Source organism: Myxine glutinosa, chromosome 7 (genome assembly GCF_964187855.1).
Source record: "Myxine glutinosa chromosome 7, kmMyxGlut1.1, whole genome shotgun sequence".
NCBI lineage: Eukaryota > Metazoa > Chordata > Myxini > Myxiniformes > Myxinidae > Myxine > Myxine glutinosa.
This window is the reverse complement of record NC_136267.1, coordinates 93,216,905-93,237,428: the sequence shown is the minus strand read 5'-3', so window position 1 is coordinate 93,237,428 and position 20,524 is coordinate 93,216,905. Positions and strand designations below refer to the sequence as shown.

Here is a 20,524-nt window from a genome sequence, read left to right as displayed (position 1 = left end):
GAAGGATGACAGGCTGAGTCAACCCCCCTGGTGTTAATTCAGCGATCGACCGGGATTCGAACCCAGGATCCTCGGATCCCAAGCCGGCACCCTAACCACTCAGCCAACACCAGGCTTCCCTAATATATGATAAATTATAGAATAATAAATTAAAAACAATAGATGGTTGGTGACATCATGATGACAGATAATTTTAACAGCTGCAAAACCGGCACTGCATCCCACAAGATGGTTCAGATGTACTACACATACTTTTGACCTGGCGTCCATGTTTGATTCCCTACCTAACTATATAATTGTTGGATTGGTGTCTCACAGGCAGGATTGGATCAATGAGTATGCCTTCTCTGTGATGGACGTTAAGCAAGGTGGCCTGTTTGCTAACATTAGTTAGTGGACGATCCCACAGTCTCATTCACTGAAGAGTAGGTGAGTTATCACCGGCACCCTGAACAAATTATTCCAAATGAGCTCGAATCAAACATCCGGACTGGCCATTCGGTTCGTGAAAGACTTGAGCCAATGTAATCCCTCCAGCCACCTCACAAGCCACAAGAAGGTGGAAGTAATTGGAGCCATTAAATAAGTAGAAATGAAAAACAGCTGTGTACTGTATTTGGTCAACTTACCACCTTAATCTGGAGGTTTTCACATACTTAATGAATGCTATTTGGATGCTCAATGAATGTACCAGGTTGTGTGTGCGAGGTTGTGAGTATACCAGGTTGTGAGTATACCAGGTTGTGTGCACCAGGTTGTGTGTACCAAGTTGTGAGTACCAGGTTGTGCGTACCAGGTTGTGCGTACCAGGTTGTGCGTACCAGGTTGTGCGTACCATGTTGTGCGTACCAGGTTGTGCGTACCAGGTTGTGCGTACCAGGTTGTGCGTACCAGGTTGTGCGTACCAGGTTGTGTGTACCAGGTTGTGTGTACCATATTGTGTGTACCAGGTTGCGTGTACCAGGTTGTGAGTACGAGGTTGTGTAAACCAGGTTGTGTGTATCGACTCTCTCCGCTTTGAGATGATGAGATTTTCATGGTGCCCTGCAGTGATGCAGATGTCCTATTTCCATTTTGATATTACAGATGCTTCGCTCATATTTTACAACAGGTTGGATGAAATTGATATCTTGGACGATCGAAGCTGGGCGTCTCGTATGGGCGATCGGAGCTGTTACGAAATGAGCAATATGTCTCCTCACTTCAGGGCCTTGGCACGACGGCACGAAACCATTGCTCACGTCACATTCCCCGCAAAAGTGAACACACTCTTTTAAAGCGACCGAATTGCTGTCAAAGCATTTGCCCGTTTTCAGCACAACTGGAGTTACATTAATCAGGCAGATTACTTTAACTTGCTCCCTTTAAATATACTTGGGAAAATGAAGTCAACTGTCAACATTGGACTTGAGGAGTAAGAGTCAGGCAGGTAGGCCTGGAGGTGTGAATTACTGAACCATCCAGCAGACAAGACAGGCATAAGCATCTTAAAATAATGAAAATGTGGTTTCCTTCTGAAGTCTTATGGATGCTGCAGGAAGGTCTTTGTAGAATGAAGACCTAAGGGGTTACTACTTAGTTTGAGCAGATCTGGAATGAGCTTCCTCAAAATGAGTAGTCGTTCAAAATTAAACCAATTAATATAATTGATGTTCATATTTACCTCCGCCAGCCAAGGTGGACGGAGGATGTTTTCACCTGCCCTGTGTGTCTGTTTGCCTGTGAGCAGGATATCTCAAACAGTTTGAGATATCCTGATGAGTTTGGTGGACAGTTTGGGTGAGACAAGGATGAATTGATTAGATTTTGGTGAAGATCCAGATCCTGACACCGAAATTTTAAGATCCGGATCCTGATACCAGAATTATATAAGTGATTTTAACCATTGAGAGATATGGACAAAAACTACAGTGCCTTCAGAAAGTATTCACACCCCTTGAATTTTTTCACATTTTGTTGTTACAGCCCGAATTTACATTGGATTAAATAGATATTTTGATAGTGATCTCCACATAATACCCATAATGTCAGTGTAATTTTTTTGTTTTTAGAATTTTTTTACAAAACAATTAAAAATGATGTAGGCAAAGAATGCATAAAAACATACGTGATGTAATGTTGTCAAAGTGGAATTGTTATTTTTAAAGAAATTTTTACAAAATAATTTAAAATGGTGTAGGCAAATGTAATGCATAAGAACATGTGATTCAAAGTGGAATATTTGTTTTTTAGAATTTTTTACAAAGTAATTAAAAATGGTGTAGAAAAGGAATGCATAAAAGCATAGGTGCTGTAATGATGTCAAAGTGGAATTTATTTTTTCAGAAATTTTACAAAATAATAAAAAATGGTGCAGGCAAAGAATGCATAAAAACATTAGTGATGTAATGATGTCAAAGTGTAATATATATATATATATATATATATATATATATATATATATATATATATATATTTTTTTTTTTAGAAATTCTTACAGAATACTAAAAAATGGTGTCAGCGATGTAATGTAAAAAAACATAAGTGATGCAATGATGTCAAAGTGTAATTTTTATTTTTTAGAAATTTTTCCAAAATAATTTTAAATGGGGTAGGCAAATAATGCATAAAAACATATGTGATGTAATGTAAAAACACAAGTGATGTAATGATGTCAATGTAATTTTTTTTTTTTTTTGAAGTTTTTACAAAATAATTTATAATGGTGTCGGCAATGTAATGTAAAATACATAAGTGATGTAATGATGTCAAAGTGTAATTTTGTACACCGCACCTTGCCTATGCCATCTCCAGGCATTTCAAATCGTCATTGCCGAGCACCGAAGGGGGCTCGGCAGTGACGCACGCTGAAAGGGAGTACTCAGTTTTCACTCTGGTTGTTTTTTTTCTTTTTGTTTGTCCGGGCGATATCTCAGCCATCCTTTGAGCTAGGAAGCTGAAATTTCGGCACAATAGTGAGCAAGTCCTTTTTCAAAAACTATATTTTTTGTTTTTTGATTAATCAATTAATTGAGGAGTTATTTAATTATTAGCGATTAATTAAGTCATTTAATTAATCAAATTTCCTTTCTCTTCTGACCATTAACTCAGGCACCTTTTGAGTTAGGAAGCTGATATTTGGACATGCCAATGACCAGGTGATTTGGCTGCAAAGGCTATTTTTGATTTATTAATTAATTAATTAATCAATTAATCGATTAATTATTTAATTATGCGATTAATGACTAATTTTTTTTTTTAAGTTACAGATTCTGATGAAATGGTGGTGGTTTAGGTGTTCTATGACCGAATTGATTAATAATTTAATTTTTTTATGATTATTATTTATTTATTTTCATAATTATTCATCATTTATTTATTTTCTTTCTCATTTGGCCAATATCTCAGGCACCTTTTGAGCTCGGAAGCTAATATTTGGACATGAGTGACCAAGTGATGTGGCTATCAAGGATATTTTTGATTTATTGATTAATCAATTAATCAATTAATCGATTAATTATTTAATTATTCGATTAATTCCTTTAAAAAAAAACTTTTTTTTCAGTTACAGATTCTGATGAAATGGTGGTGGTTTATGTGTTCTGTGACTGAATTGATTAATAATTTAATTTTTTAATGATTATTATTTATTTATTTTCATTATTAATCATTTATTTCTTTTCTTTCTCATTTGGCCAATATCCAAGGCACCTTTTGAGCTGGGAAGCTAATATTTGGACATGACAGTGACCAAGTCATGTGGCTATCAAGGATATTTTTGATTTATTGATTAATCATTTAATCGATTAATTATTTATTGATTAATTGATTAATTATTTATTGATTAATCAATTAATTATTTAATTTTTTATTAATGACTCATTTCATTAAATTTCTAAAAGGTACATCTTCGGATGAAGCATTAGTGGTTTAGTTATGCTATTAGCCAATTGATTAAGAAAATATTTTGTGATATCTTTTATTGATTTTAATTATACAATTAATCAATCAATTAGCGTACACCTCTCCCTCCCAATGCAGCCTCTATGAGCTGCACTGCGGTATTGCGAGGCGCCGGAGGCGCCCCGGCAATGCCGCGCTGTAGGATATTTGATTATTTGGCATGGGGGCGGTGTACTTTGAATGTATCTGTACTTGTTTATAATTTTTTTAGAAATTCTTGCAAAATAATTAAAAATGGTGCAGGCAAAGAATGCATAAAAACATTAGTGATGTAATGATGTCAAAGTGTAATTTTAATGATTTTAGAAATTTTTACAAAGTAATTAAAAATGGTGTAGACAATGTAATGCATAAAAACATAGGTTATTTAATGATGTCAAAGTGGAATTTATTTTTTTCGAATTTTTTTTTACAAAATAATTAAAAATGGTGTAGGCGATGTAATGTAAAAAAACAAAAACCATAGGTGATGTAATGAAAAGTAAATGTTTGCCACAATTCCCCTCTGACCTGTCTCCAGGAGCTCTCCTCAGAAGTGATCCTGGAGAACTCTCGTCTGCCGGCTGGGGTGCACTTTCACTACACAGCGTTCTGCAAGCATGGCCATGTACACACAGGTGACAAGGGTCACAGCTGCTCGGACATTCAGATTGGCGATGAAGTGAGTTTGTCCAGAACATTAAAGATTTTGCACTTAGAACAGCCAATCACAGTGTAATACGTGTCATCAGCTCGATGAAAAAGGTCCTTACTCAGAAGCTTTGTGAGAGTCACCTGTCGCAGCTGCAATAAGAAAGCACTATACTGCCCAGAATGCATTGTATGAGATAAGGTAATCATGACAGCTGCAGCTAGTTCCTCTAAAGCCACTTGGTTTTGTGAGTCTGTTTAAACTTTTAATCAACGTTTTCAGAAATTAATTATTAGTTTTCTGTTTAAACTACACCATTGACAACAGTGATGGTCCAGGGCATGTTGTCATGTTGTGACACTACCTCCCTCCCCCCCCCCCCCCCCCCCCCTCAATGCGTGCAGGTACGGTTTCAGATTGAGGCAATAACCAGTGGCTGTCCCAATGATGGTAAAGATGCAGTTGTAGAGATGCGTTCTCTCGGATTCCAAGAGCACGTGACAGTGAAGCTACAGTTCATATGCCAGTGTAAGTGCCAGGCAGACGGGCAGCCCAACAGTGAGGAATGTCACCATGGGAATGGCACATTGGAGTGTGGGGCTTGCAGGTAAGACACCTTGCAGTGTCATTGTGATAAATTATCATCATAGCTGAATTAATTCATGGTGCGCTCAAGTATGTATAGACGTTCAATGCAAACAAACTCAGGAACTCGTATTGCCTTCTGTAGGTGCAACCCTGGCCGTGTAGGCCGCTTGTGTGAGTGTGACAAGAACGAGGTGAGCAGTGAAGATGTTGAGGCCTCCTGTAAGAAGGACAACACCTCCAGTGTGGTGTGCAGTGGCAAAGGAGACTGCATCTGTGGAGAATGTTTCTGCCACAAACGAGAAAACCCATTGGAAGTCATCTGGGGAAAGCTATGCGAATGCAACAACTTGACATGCGACCACGCCAATGGTCGTATCTGTGGTGGTGCGTTATGGTGTCCAGCGGTGCTAAACTCAACAAACACATCATAAAATATTGTGTGTCGTCCATTCTGTGTGTGTATGTTCATGATCACAACTTTGGCTGGTTGACTGGTTATACACAAAACCTAGGCTTGTGGATGAGTGACGTGACAAAGGAGAAAAGGTTAACGTACTGACATTGGGACGGTTTTCACTCTTCCATGGGCCGACAATGTATGGGAGGGAAGGGCAAGCATGTGGATGGAGAGGAGTGGTGAGAGAAAGGAAGATATAGTGAGATACAAGTAAGAAGGGCCAGATAATATCAAGGTTAGAGATAGAAGGTGACATGACATTGTCAGAGCAAGTTGATGGGCTACGTTAGCATCGATTAGCAACTTTCAGGATTACTGAAACATGGAGTATATCATCTATAAAAATCAAACAATCCGTGTCAAGTCAGTCCAATTGTATTTTCCTGTGCCCTTACTGGGAGGTGCCGGTAGAGATGTGGGAATTACATCAATGTCTTAACACCTTGGATGTACACTTCATTACCAAGAGCATTCGGACAGAAAGGAAACATGCAGGTTAAAATTCCCAGCCGTTTATTAGATTTATAATTTGGTGTCACTGCCACAAACAATTTGCACCAAATGTTTTAATATTGGACCATTCCTTTTTAGCAAGCGTAGGATCAGTCGTGGATTGGGCTCCAATGACTCTAGCCCTCAGGTAGCATTGCACAGGTTCCAGAGTCGTTTGATTGGGGTTAAGTCAAGGCTCGGGATTGATCTCTGCAGATTCTCAATATTGTTGTTCTCAAACCAATTCCTGAGAGCAGTATAACAACATGTGTTATCAAGCCCACTTCAATCCCACACCTCCCTCCAGGTCTTTAAAACAGCTGTTCACCACCATCTCTTATCTTCCCCCATCCAAAACCTTGATCTTTTCTACCCCCGTTAATTCACCCCAGATCCACTTTTTTGAAATTCCGACTTCTTTCCTGGAAGTCCTCGCAGTCCATGTGTTTTTTTTTTTACCTCTCCCACCCCCCACCCCCTCTTCCCGTGCCTCCTCCCCCCAATCCCTCTCCCTCCCACAGATCTTATTTCCCTGTTCTCTACTGTTGTACTTGTGTGCTTCCCTCTCTCTCCCCATCTTGTCTCCCGCTCCCTTTATCATATGTTTTATGGGTCAGTTTGTTTTTTTGTGATTAATGTTAGCTCTTACATGAGCCTCGATCTTGTATACCAAAAAAAACAAAAAGAAGCTAATATACCGAAGAGTCCTAAACCAAGTAGTGCATCAAAGACAGATGCACAGTATTGGCCAAAATGTCATAATAACACATCTTTTGCAAAGAATCATATTCCTTTGCATTGTGGGGAGAAATATGCATATTTGGATACTTCATTTCAAGTTTATCAATGCCTTCTCAATATTTTTGGTAAAACAGCATACACGTTTCTCATCACAATTGCGGTTATGGTTTGCCTTACAAAACTGGGATAATAAAATAAACCGTGTTCAGGAATATCGATTGGTAAAAGGTCTCATAAGCTGTTGGAAAGCAATTTTGTAGGTTTCGTCTTCTTGGCCATATTGCCATGACGTAGACGTCACCTATATTAGCCTGTCCCCCACATAGCAGGAGACAGGGGTTTGCAATCGCTTCCATGTGTGTCTGTCTGTCTGTCTTGGCCATAACTTTTTTGAGCTTTTGTCATTAAATTTTCAACAAAGCCTTATTATGACAATATGTTGAAGACGAATTAATAATTTGATCAAAATGTCAAAGGGCAAAGTCATATTAGTACAAATAACCCTTATCAACCCGTCCGCTACTGCCCTGCCCGAGACTGCCAGGTTTTTCAACGGCTTCAGTGTTTTTACCCTCGCCAGAGGAAAGGGTATTGCATTTGAGTCCGTTTATTTGTCTGTCTGTCTGTCTATCTGTCTGTTTGTCCGCACAGAATAAATATGATTTTCTCTGCAACCGTTGGTCCGATCGACAGGAAATTTTCACCATAGGTGCAACTCCACCTGTAGAATGTTTTAATGATAATTATAACGCCATAGGTCACGTGGTTCGGCCGCCATCTTGGAAAAACCGAAAAAATTTGCACCTCTATATCTCCGAAAGTGCTGAATTGAAAAAAATTGAGACATGGCTTATTGTAAAGAACTCTCCATGGGGAATAAAATATGTTAATGATGATGTCATAGGTGCCTCAATTATGACGTCATAATTCGACAAGTACAAAACTTCATCCGATCAAGATGAAATTTCTTGAGCGTCCTTTAGGCATAAATTGGTGCAGAAAAAATATTGATGACGTCATAGGTCACGTGGTTCGGCCGCCATCTTGGAAAAACCGAAAAACGTTGCACCTCAATATCTCCGAAAGCGCTCAATATAAAAAATTGAGACATGGCTCATTGTAAAGAACTCTCCATGGGGAATAAAATATGTTAATGATGATGTCATCGGTGCCTCCATTATGACGTCATAATTTGACAAGTACAAAACTTCATCCGATTCAAGATGAAATTTCTTGAGCGTCCTTTAGGCATAAATTGGTGCAGAAAAAATATTGATGACGTCATAGGTCACGTGGTTCGGCCGCCATCTTGGAAAAACCGAAAAACGTTGCACCTCAATATCTCCGAAAGCGCTCAATATAAAAAATTGAGACATGGCTCATTGTAAAGAACTCTCCATGGGGAATAAAATATGTTAATGATGATGTCATCGGTGCCTCCATTATGACGTCATAATTTGACAAGTACAAAACTTCATCCGATCAAGATGAAATTTCTTGAGCATAATCTAGGAATACATACGTTTAGAAAAAAAATGATGACGTCATCGGTCACGTGGTTCGGCCGCCATATTTGTTTTAACACAAAAGCCTTAAAGAACACTGAAAATACATCCTGGCGAGGGTTTGCAATCTCTGATTTCTCTTTTTCGTGTTTTTGTTTGTTTTTTACCATTTGAGCTTCAGTGTGCCTCTGCAGCCCATAACCTTTTTTTTTTTTTTTTTACCATTTCAGCTTTTGTCAAAAAATTGTCAACAAACCATTATTTATTTGAATACACATTCACAAAATTTACATAACTTTTTTAACTGGTGTTTTTGAAAAGTTGAGTTCAATTACAAAGCAGACACAGATGGGCTTTGCATTTTCAGATGCTTTCTAGTGTTGATTATATATTGCTGATGCGATTGTCAAAAAACAATGCGATTCTGATTGTACCTGCGCCAGGAAATGGAGTGTGCAATTGCAGCCATTGTATCTGCTTCGCTAATTTCTCTGGAAGCGACTGCTCTTGTCCGCTCAGCACGCACACCTGCGTGGGTCGTGGGGGAGAAATTTGCTCGGGGCGGGGACGATGCAAGTGTGGCACATGCGTGTGCAGCGAGGAAAAGTATCAAGGTCCTACCTGCGAGCACTGCCCTACCTGCCCAGATGCTTGTGAAGAGCACAGGTGTGCCACGACTGACGGATTCTCTCAAACCAATGTATGCAAGCGGTATACTGTATTATATTGACGTCGGTGCAGAATATGGTTGAGAAAAACCATGCATGAACTCAGGAGGCACCTTTTATATTTGCCTTTGTAGCCACAACAACCAATACAGGCTCGCTGAATGGAGCCTCCAACGGACAAAGAATGAATTTATGATTCTGAGATTGTTTTAACAGACAAAAAACATTCAGCTCAGTTTGGTACAAAATGAAGAAAAGTAAAAGCGCAACTGTCATTCTTTTGGGTACAGGTACTGTGCAGAGTGCCGAGCCTTTGGTACCGGGCCTCAGAAGGAGTCTTGCTCCACGTGCGAATTCAATGTGACCAAGTTGGAGGAAATTGAGAGGCAGGAGAGCACGTGCAAAGTGAAAGATGAGAATTACTGCTGGTTCTACTTCAACTACATGTATGAGGGTCGAATTCCCCAAGTGTTTGTGCAAAACAAACGAGGTGGGTGACGTATCGACCAGAAAATGTATTTGTCTGAATGCTCACACATGGTTCCACCAATGTCGCTACCAATTTTAGACGGTCTTTAAAGTTTGTGCTGAAATGTAAGGTGAACCATGTGAAAAGCTCGGTTGTTTCCAATCATGTGAAAACAAAGTCTGATGAGCAGATGTACTGATGTACAAAGTACTGATGTTGTTAGATAAGCAGACGGTTGTTGTTATTGCCCATTCATATATTTCAAGGCAGATGTTTACTGGCCTCTCCCGGTATATGCTCTCCAAATGACGTTTCCTTTAAGTTCCAAACTTTGAGCCACAGCTGATTTGATGGTGTGGGCAGAGTGTCCAGAGGAGCCAAATATCCTTGCCATCATCGCCGGAGTTGTTGCGGGTATCGTGTTCATCGGACTGGCGCTGCTACTTATCTGGAAGCTGCTGATGATCTTACATGACCGTCGTGAGTTTGCCAAGTTTGAGAAGGACCGCCTCAATGCCAAATGGGACACGGTGAGAACCGCAACGCACAGTCCTGTGCCCACTTTTCAATGCAGGAGAACTTTCTTGCAAATAATATCAAAAATAAATAATCGGTTTGGCACAACTATTGATAAGAAGGCTTTGCTTCCAATAAAGTCAGGAAAATATCAAAAATAAATAATCGGTTTGGCACAACTATTGATAAGAAGGCTTTGCTTCCAATAAAGTCAGGAAAATATCAAAAATAAATAATCGGTTTGGCACAACTATTGATAAGAAGGCTTTGCTTCCAATAAAGTCAGGAAAATATCAAAAATAAATAATCGGTTTGACACAACTATAGATAAGAAGGCTTTGCTTCCAATAAAGTCAGGAAAATATCAAAAATAAATAATCGGTTTGGCACAACTATTGATAAGAAGGTTTTGCTTCCAATAAAGTCAGGAAAATATCAAAAATAAATAATCGGTTTGGCACAACTATTGATAAGAAGGCTATGCTTCCAATAAAGTCAGGAAAATATCAAAAATAAATAATCGGTTTGGCACAACTATTGATAAGAAGGCTTTGCTTCCAATAAAGTCAGGAAAATATCAAAAATAAATAATCGGCTTGGCACAACTATTGATAAGAAGGCTTTGCTTCCAATAAAGTCAGGAAAATATCAAAAATAAATAATCGGTTTGGCACAACTATTGATAAGAAGGCTTTGCTTCCAATAAAGCCAGGAAAATATCGAAAATAAATAATCGGTTTGGCACAACTATTGATAAGAAGGTTTTGCTTCCAATAAAGTCAGGAAAATATCAAAAATAAATAATCGGCTTGGCACAACTATTGATAAGAAGGTTTTGCTTCCAATAAAGTTAGGAAAATATCAAAAATAAATAATCGGTTTGGCACAACTATTGATAAGAAGGTTTTGCTTCCAATAAAGTCAGGAAAATATCAAAAATAAATAATCGGCTTGGCACAACTATTGATAAGAAGGTTTTGCTTCCAATAAAGTTAGGAAAATATCAAAAATAAATAATCGGCTTGGCACAACTATTGATAAGAAGGTTTTGCTTCCAATAAAGTCAGGAAAATATCAAAAATAAATAATCGGCTTGGCACAACTATTGATAAGAAGGCTATGCTTCCAATAAAGTCAGGAAAATATCAAAAATAAATAATCGGTTTGGCACAACTATTGATAAGAAGGTTTTGCTTCCAATAAAGTTAGGAAAATATCAAAAATAAATAATCGGTTTGGCACAACTATTGATAAGAAGGCTTTGCTTCCAATAAAGTCAGGAAAATATCAAAAATAAATAATCGGTTTGGCACAACTATTGATAAGAAGGCTTTGCATCCAATAAAGTCAGGAAAATATCAAAAATAAATAATCGGTTTGGCACAACTATTGATAAGAAGGCTTTGCATCCAATAAAGTCAGGAAAATATCAAAAATAAATAATCGGTTTGGCACAACTATTGATAAGGCGGCTTTGCTTCCAATAAAGTCAGGAAAATATCAAAAATAAATAATCGGTTTGGCACAACTATTGATAAGAAGGCTTTGCTTCCAATAAAGTCAGGAAAATATCAAAAAAAATAATCAGTTTCACACAACTATTGATAAGAAGGCTTTGCTTCCAATAAAGTTAGGAAAATATCAAAAATAAATAATCGGTTTGGCACAACTATTGATAAGAAGGCTTTGCTTCCAATAAAGTCAGGAAAATATCAAAAATAAATAATCGGTTTGGCACAACTATTGATAAGAAGGCTTTGCTTCCAATAAAGTCAGGAAAATATCAAAAATAAATAATCGGTTTGGCACAAATATTGATAAGAAGGCTTTGCTTCCAATAAAGTCAGGAAAATATCAAAAATAAATAATCGGTTTGGCACAACTATTGATAAGAAGGCTTTGCTTCCAATAAAGTCAGGAAAATATCAAAAATAAATAATCGGTTTGGCACAACTATTGATAAGAAGGCTTTGCTTCCAATAAAGCCAGGAAAATATCGAAAATAAATAATCGGTTTGACACAACTATTGATAAGAAGGTTTTGCTTCCAATAAAGTCAGGAAAATATCAAAAATAAATAATCGGTTTGGCACAAATATTGATAAGAAGGCTTTGCTTCCAATAAAGTCAGGAAAATATCAAAAATAAATAATCGGTTTGGCACAACTATTGATAAGAAGGTTTTGCTTCCAATAAAGTCAGGAAAATATCAAAAATAAATAATCGGTTTGGGACAACTATTGATAAGAAGGCTTTGCTTCCAATAAAGTCAGGAAAAATCAAAAATAAATAATCGGTTTGGCACAACTATTGATAAGAAGGCTTTGCTTCCAATAAAGTCAGGAAAATATCAAAAATAAATAATCGGTTTGGCACAAATATTGATAAGAAGGCTTTGCTTCCAATAAAGTCAGGAAAATATCAATAAGAAATAATCGGTTTGGCACAACTATTGATAAGAAGGCTTTGCTTCCAATAAAGTCAGGAAAATATCAAAAATGAATAATCGGTTTGGCACAACTATTGATAAGAAGGCTTTGCTTCCAATAAAGTCAGGAAAATATCGAAAATAAATAATCGGTTTGACACAACTATTGATAAGAAGGTTTTGCTTCCAATAAAGTCAGGAAAATATCAAAAATAAATAATCGGTTTGGCACAAATATTGATAAGAAGGCTTTGCTTCCAATAAAGTCAGGAAAATATCAAAAATAAATAATCGGTTTGGCACAACTATTGATAAGAAGGTTTTGCTTCCAATAAAGTCAGGAAAATATCAAAAATAAATAATCGGTTTGGGACAACTATTGATAAGAAGGCTTTGCTTCCAATAAAGTCAGGAAAATATCAAAAATAAATAATCGGTTTGGCACAACTATTGATAAGAAGGCTTTGCTTCCAATAAAGTCAGGAAAATATCAAAAATAAATAATCGGTTTCGCACAACTATTGATAAGAAGGCTTTGCTTCCAATAAAGTCAGGAAAATATCAAAAATAAATAATCGGTTTGGGACAACTATTGATAAGAAGGTTTTGCTTCCAATAAAGTCAGGAAAATATCAAAAATAAATAATCGGTTTCGCACAACTATTGATAAGAAGGCTTTGCTTCCAATAAAGTCAGGAAAATATCAAAAATAAATAATCGGTTTGGGACAACTATTGATAAGAAGGCTTTGCTTCCAATAAAGTCAGGAAAATATCAAAAATAAATAATCGGTTTCGCACAACTATTGATAAGAAGGCTTTGCTTCCAATAAAATCAGGAAAATATCAAAAATAAATAATCGGTTTGGCACAACTATTGATAATAAGGCTTTGCTTCCAATAAAGTCAGGAAAATATCAAAAATAAATAATCGGTTTCGCACAACGATTGATAAGAAGGCTTTGCTTCCAATAAAGTCAGGAAAATATCAAAAATAAATAATCGGTTTCGCACAACTATTGATAAGAAGGCTTTGCTTCCAATAAAGTCAGGAAAATATCAAAAATAAATAATCGGTTTCGCACAACTATTGATAAGAAGGCTTTGCTTCCAATAAAATCAGGAAAATATCAAAAATAAATAATCGGTTTGGCACAACTATTGATAAGAAGGCTTTGCTTCCAATAAAGTCAGGAAAATATCAAAAATAAATAATCGGTTTGGCACAACTATTGATAAGAAGGCTTTGCTTCCAATAAAGTCAGGAAAATATCAAAAATAAATAATCGGCTTGGCACAACTATTGATAAGAAGGCTTTGCTTCCAATAAAGTCAGGAAAATATCAAAAATAAATAATCGGTTTCGCACAACTATTGATAAGAAGGCTTTGCTTCCAATAAAATCAGGAAAATATCAAAAATAAATAATCGGTTTGGCACAACTATTGATAAGAAGGCTTTGCTTCCAATAAAGTCAGGAAAATATCAAAAATAAATAATCGGTTTGACACAACTATTGATAAGAAGGCTTTGCTTCCAATAAAATCAGGAAAATATCAAAAATAAATAATCAGTTTGGCACAACTATTGATAAGAAGGCTTTGCTTCCAATAAAGTCAGGAAAATATCAAAAATAAATAATCGGTTTGGCACAACTATTGATAAGAAGGCTTTGCTTCCAATAAAGTCAGGAAAATATCAAAAATAAATAATCGGTTTGGCACAACTATTCATAAGAAGGCTTTGCTTCCAATAAAGTGAGGAAAATATCGAAAATAAATAATCGGTTTGACACAACTATTGATAAGAAGGCTTTGCTTCCAATAAAATCAGGAAAATATCAAAAATAAATAATCGGTTTGGCACAACTATTGATAAGAAGGCTTTGCTTCCAATAAAGTCAGGAAAATATCAAAAATAAATAATCGGTTTGGCACAACTATTGATAAGAAGGCTTTGCTTCCAATAAAGTCAGGAAAATATCAAAAATAAATAATCGGTTTGGCACAACTATTGATAAGAAGGTTTTGCTTCCAATAAAGTCAGGAAAATTGTGAATCGGTTTCTACTCGATTACTGGTTCCAGATGAACGAAAGCAAAGTATGCTCCAATTCACAGGTCGAGGCAAAATGTAAATTTGCTTTCATTATTCTCAGATTCACATCCGAGTGTCCAAGGCTCTTTGAACTTCACCAACTATGGCTTAAAGGCCCCAGCGTGGAGGATCTGGATACATATCAGACACTGGGATTAAAGACCATGGTCCAATAGTGATTCACTTGTCAGCATTATAGTACCAGAGTTAAATAAGTGGAGTTTCTTATGAAGACCAGGATATACTCGATAATGAGCCATGTAAGGAAACAGTTTCTCTTTGGTTGTGTAATTCTTCAGTCATTGCCAACAAACCATTCCTTCAATTTCTTGCTAAATGTTTCCTCGTTTTTTCCCGTTCCATGTGCAGCAAGACAATCCAATTTACCGGAGTCCGATAAATAGTTTCAAGAATCCTACTTTTGGATCGAAAGCGACTCATCTTTGACCTACTCTGTTCGTATTCATCCTTTCTCCTTCATTATTTCTACCACTGCATGCTTTCACTTCCTTTCATATTTTACATATTCAAGATTCCTTATTCTTTTTGTTGTTGTTTGTTATGAGTTTTCAAGCATGGACACTTTATGGTTTGATATCGACTGTTATTTTTCACGTTGAGGGCTAAAATGCATACAGTGCATTCAGAAAGTATTCAGACCCCTTCACTTTTTCCACATTTTGTTATGTTGCAGCCTTATGCTGAAATCGTTTAAATTCATTTTTTCCCTCATCAATCTACACTCAATACCCCATAATGACAAAGAGAAAACAGGATTTTAGAAAGTTTTGCAAATGTATTAAAAAGAAAAAACTGAAATATCACATTTACATAAGTATTCAGACCCTTAACTCAGTACTTATTTGATTCACCTTTGGCAGTGATTACAGCCTCGAGTCTTCTTGGGTATGACGGGACAACCTTTGCACACCTGGATTTGGGGATTTTCTGCCATTCTTCTCTGCAGATCCTCTTGAGCTCTGTCAGGTTAGATGTGGACCGTTGGTGGACAGCCATTTCAGGTCTCTCCAGAGATGTTCGATTGGGTTCAAGTCAGGGCTCTGGCTGGGCCACTCAAGGACCTTCACAGAGTTGTCCCGAAGCCACTCCTGCGTTGTCTTAGCTGTGTGCTTAGGGTCATTGTCCTGTTGGAAGGTGAACCTCGGCCCAGTCTGAGGTCCTGAGCGCTCTGTTTCAGGTTTTCATTAAGGATATCTCTGTACTTTGCTCCGTTCACTGTTTGCTCAACCCTGACCAGTCCCCCAGTCCCTGCTGCTGAAAAACACCCCCACATCATGATGCTGCCACCACCATGCTTCACGGTTGGGATGGTATTGGGCAGGTGATGAGCGGTGCCTGGTTTCCTCCAGACATGACGCTTAGAATTGAGGCCAAACAGTTCAATCTTGGTTTCATCAGACCACAGAATCTTGTTTCTCACAGTCTGAGAGTCCTTGAGGTGCTTTTTTGCAAACTCCAAGCGGGCTTTCATGTGTCTTTCACTGAGGAGAGGCTTCCGTCTGGCCACTCTGCCATAAAGCCCAGATCGGTGGAGTGTGGCAGTGATGGTTGTCCTTCTGGAAGTTTCTCCCATCTCCACACAGGATCTCTGGAGCTCAGCCAGAGTGACCATTGTGTTCTTGGTCACCTCTCTTACCAAGGCCCTTCTCCCCCGATTGCTCAGTTTGGCTGGGCGGCCAGCTCTAGGAAGAGTCCTGGTTGTTCCAAACTTCTTCCATTTAAGAATTATGGAGGCCACTGTGCTCTTGGGAACCTTCAATGCAGCAGAAATTTTTTGTCGGCTTCCCCAGATCTGTGCCTCGACACAATCCTGTGTCTGAGCTCTGCAGGCAGTTCCTTCGACCTCATGGCTTGGTTTTTGCTCTGATATGCATTGTCAGCTGTGAGACCTTATATAGACAGGTGTGTGCCTTTCCAAATCATGTCCAATCCATTGAATTTACCACAGGTGGACTCCAATCAAGGTGTAGAAACATCTCAAAGATGATCAAGAGAAATGGGAGGCACCTGAGCTAAATTTCAAGTGTCATAGCAAAGGGTATGAATACTTATGTCAATGTGATATTTCAGTTTTTTCTTTTTAATAAATTTGCAAAACTTGTGTGTGTGTGTGTGTGTGTATTTCCCTTCCCTGCTTGCTTACTAAACTGTTTCCATTAATATTGTTGTGCAACATTCACCACTAACGTGTTTTGGTTTTGGTGTGTGCCTTGAAAACATGGTGTGAAATAATGTTTCAGGTATTTGATCATATTAGTTTGTTTGTGTGTGTATATAAGTATATGTATATACAATATATACATACGTATATATATATATATACTGAGACACAATAGAAACTTACCACCTGTTTTGGAATAGCATAGAATTGTAATGGTTCAAAATAAGACAACACAACAATTTGGACACAACCATTTCATCAGCAGAGTTGTAGAGGGTGTTTCTGTGCACCAGGTTCGATATCGTCTGGTGTGTGCACCCAATGCGACGTGCCACCCCACCTGTATGTTGAAATATGTTGAAAAAGTCAAAAGTTTACATGGGGTGTACTTACTTTTTCAAGTGACTGTATATACAGGAAGGGTAGGTGCAGACTAAGTTTGGGACAACTTCACAAAAGTTTCTGGGAGTAGTGCAGTGACGTTACGGGGCATGACACACACTGCACAGATATATGTACAATCTATATTATAATAGCCGTAGATGATTCTGTCTGTCTGTCTATCTGTTGGGTGTCTGTCCGGGGTGTGGCTTACTCGGTTTGCAGAGTAGCTCCACCCATTCTGGGAGAGGCTTCATATAATTTTAAACAAATATCCACCATTTTATTAACTCGCATAGCTTTGAGGCCTGTTTTGTAGGCCCGTGGTGTCTTGCTCTCTCTCCCAGTTTTATTTCAAATCAAATTCGATATATCATTTCATTTTTCACAGTCGCTAACATAGTTTTAGACTCGGTTGAAAAAAAACGGGAAGAAAATCCGATGAAAGTTGCCGTTTATAGAACGAAATGAATTCTCAAACGCCTGTAACTTCAAGGCCATTGAGTCTCTCTCACGCCTTTATCTCCAATCTAACTCACCATATGATTTCATTTTTATCGATGGTTTTAGACTCGGTGTCAGCAATAATTTAGAACATTCCACACACGCGGGAAAATGCAGAGATATATTTTTTTAAATCGCGTCATGGTGTATCATACACCGCCCAACATGACACCGACGGCAACGTGTCGATATATATTAAAAATTCGCTTTTGCTTTTCCGTTAAGATATATTACTTTTTCGTTTGATGACTGTCGTCACAAAAACGTCAACAATGATGCCGACATATATTTCTTCGTTTTTATTTCATTCAACATTATTAGCCGGAAGTAAAATATGTTTCAGGAAATTACCGAGAGATATTTCTTCGTTTTTTTTATTAGTTATGTGCGCATACACTTTAAATAGGTTTATTTGAAATCTTTAATTTTCCACAATATAATTTACTTGCCATTTATCATTTGATGATTACGAGACAAATTCCTCTTGAGGATCGTGACAATTCATGCGCTGCGTGGAAACTTCTCCAAAATGAAAGACGATCGATGAAGAACGCAGACGTGAACAGGATGCAGCAAGAAAACGAATGAGACGGGCGAACGAGTCCGTCGACGAACGTCAATGCAAACTTGCGGGGTCACCCGTGGGAATCCCACGGGTATGGATGTGTGTGACATTTCGACATATTGAGTTAGATGCTGCACATTCATTTTTACTAAATGGTTACTGGCAAGTCATCAGATCCAGAAATGGTGTAATGAACACAATTTATTTACGCGCAAGCAAGAAAGCAAGACGGGCCGATTTCCGATTCCGACGGGCCGACGGGCGAGACGGGCCGATTTGGAGCAAGAAAAAGAACGAGACGGGAGAAAAACGAGAGAAACGAGACAGGGAAAGCTGATTGGAGAGGCGAGTGAGGAGCGATTGGAGAGGCGAGTGAGGAGCGATTGGAGAGGAGTGTGAGGCATGATTGGAGAGGCGAGTGAGGTGCGATTGGAGAGGAGTGTGAGGGGTGATTGGAGAGGAGTGTGAGGCGCGATTGGAGAGGAGTGTGAGACGCGATTGGAGAGGAGTGTGAGGCGCGATTGGAGAGGAGTGTGAGGGATTGGAGAGGAGAGGAGTGTGAGGCACGATTGGAGAGGCGAGTGAGGTGCGATTGGAGAGGAGTGTGAGGCGTGATTGGAGAGGCGTGTGAGGAGCGATTGCAGAGGCGAGTGAGGCGTGATTGGAGAGGAGTGTGAGGCATGATTGGAGAGGCGAGTGAGGAGCGATTGGAGAGGCGAGTGAGGAGCGATTGGAGAGGAGTGTGAGGCGCGATTGGAGAGGAGTGTGAGGCACGATTGGAGAGGCGAGTGAGGAGCGCTTGGAGAGGAGTGTGAGGCGCGATTGGAGAGGAGTGTGAGGGATTGGAGAGGAGAGGAGTGTGAGGCACGATTGGAGAGGGGTGTGAGGAGCGATTGGAGAGGAGTGTGAGGCACGATTGGAGAGGCGAGTGAGGAGCGATTGGAGAGGCGAGTGAGGAGCGATTGGAGAGGCGAGTGAGGAGCGATTGGAGAGGCGAGTGAGGCGCGATTGGAGAGGTGTGAGGCGCGATTGGAGAGGAGTGTGAGGCACGATTGGAGAGGCGAGTGAGGGGCGATTGGAGAGGAGTGTGAGGCGCGATTGGAGAGGAGAGTGAGGAGCGATTGGAGAGGCGAGTGAGGAGCGATTGGAGAGGAGTGTGAGGAGCGATTGGAGAGGCGTGTGGGGCGCGATTGGAGAGGCGTGTGGGGCGTGATTGGAGAGGAGTGTGGGGCGTGATTGGAGAGGAGTGTGAGGAGCGATTGGAGAGGAGTGTGAGGCACGATTGGAGAGGAGTGTGAGGAGCAATTGGAGAGGAGTGTGAGGCACGATTGGAGAGGCGAGTGAGGTGCGATTGGAGAGGAGTGTGAGGCGTGATTGGAGAGGAGTGTGAGGCGCGATTGGAGAGGAGTGTGACGCGATTGGAGAGGAGTGTGAGGCGCGATTGGAGAGGCGAGTGAGGAGCGATTGGAGAGGCGAGTGAGGAGCGATTGGAGAGGCGAGTGAGGAGCGATTGGAGAGGCGAGTGAGGAGCGATTGGAGAGGCGAGTGAGGAGCGATTGGAGAGGCGAGTGAGGAGCGATTGGAGAGGCGAGTGAGGAGCGATTGGAGAGGCGAGTGAGGAGCGATTGGAGAGGCGAGTGAGGAGCGATTGGAGAGGCGAGTGAGGAGAGCTTGGAGAGGAGAGTGAGGCGCGATTGGAGGGGAGTGTGAGGCACGATTGGAGAGGAGTGTGAGGCACGATTGGAGAGGGGTGTGAGGCGCGATTGGAGAGGTGTGTGAGGCATGATTTGAGAGGAGTGCGAGGCGCGATTGGAGAGGAGTGTGAGGCGCGATTGGAGAAGAGTGTGAGGCGCGATTGGAGAGGAGTGTGAGGCGCGATTGGAGAGGAGTGTGAGGCGCCATTGGAGAGGAGTGTGAGGTGCAATTGGAGAGGAGTGTGAGGAGTGATTGGAGGGGAGTGTGAGGCGGGATTGGAGGGGAGTGTGAGGCGCGATTGGAGAGGAGTGTGAGGAGCGATTGGAGAGGTGAGTGAGGCGCGATTGGAGAGGAGTGTGAGGCGTGATTGGAGAGGAGTGTGAGGAGCGATTGGAGAGGAGTGTGAGGCGCGATTGGAGAGGAGTGTGAGGCGCGAATGGAGAGGAGTGTGAGGCGCGATTGGAGAGGCGAGTGAGGAGCGATTGGAGAGGCGAGTGAGGAGCGATTGGAGAGGTGAGTGAGGCACGATTGGAGAGGAGTGTGAGGTGCGATTGGAGAGGAGTGAGGCGCGATTGGAGAGGCGTGTGAGGGATTGGAGAGGAGAGGAGTGTGAGGAATTGGAGAGGTGAGGGATTGGAGAGGAGAGGAATGTGAGGGATTGGAGA

The 20,524-nt window shown here is 39.9% G+C and overlaps 1 protein-coding gene across 6 annotated transcripts in view; it reads left to right on the top strand.

Annotated features, from left to right (window-relative positions):
- The window catches only part of LOC137431420 (integrin beta-1), a 125,200-nt gene that overhangs the window by 94,021 nt on the left and 10,655 nt on the right, over positions 1-20,524 (top strand). For 5 of the 6 annotated variants that reach the window (XM_078781999.1, XM_078782001.1, XM_068122719.2 and 2 more), the window contains 7 exons: positions 4,463-4,603; positions 4,978-5,180; positions 5,304-5,545; positions 8,800-9,022; positions 9,315-9,514; positions 9,857-10,023; positions 14,902-14,987. In XM_078781999.1, the coding sequence (XP_078638125.1) occupies positions 4,463-4,603; positions 4,978-5,180; positions 5,304-5,545; positions 8,800-9,022; positions 9,315-9,514; positions 9,857-10,023; positions 14,902-14,979 (1,254 nt within the window). In that variant the 3' untranslated portion in view covers positions 14,980-14,987. The remainder of the gene's footprint in view (positions 1-4,462; positions 4,604-4,977; positions 5,181-5,303; positions 5,546-8,799; positions 9,023-9,314; positions 9,515-9,856; positions 10,024-14,901; positions 14,988-20,524) is intronic. The other variant, XM_068122718.2, reaches the window with a different exon arrangement.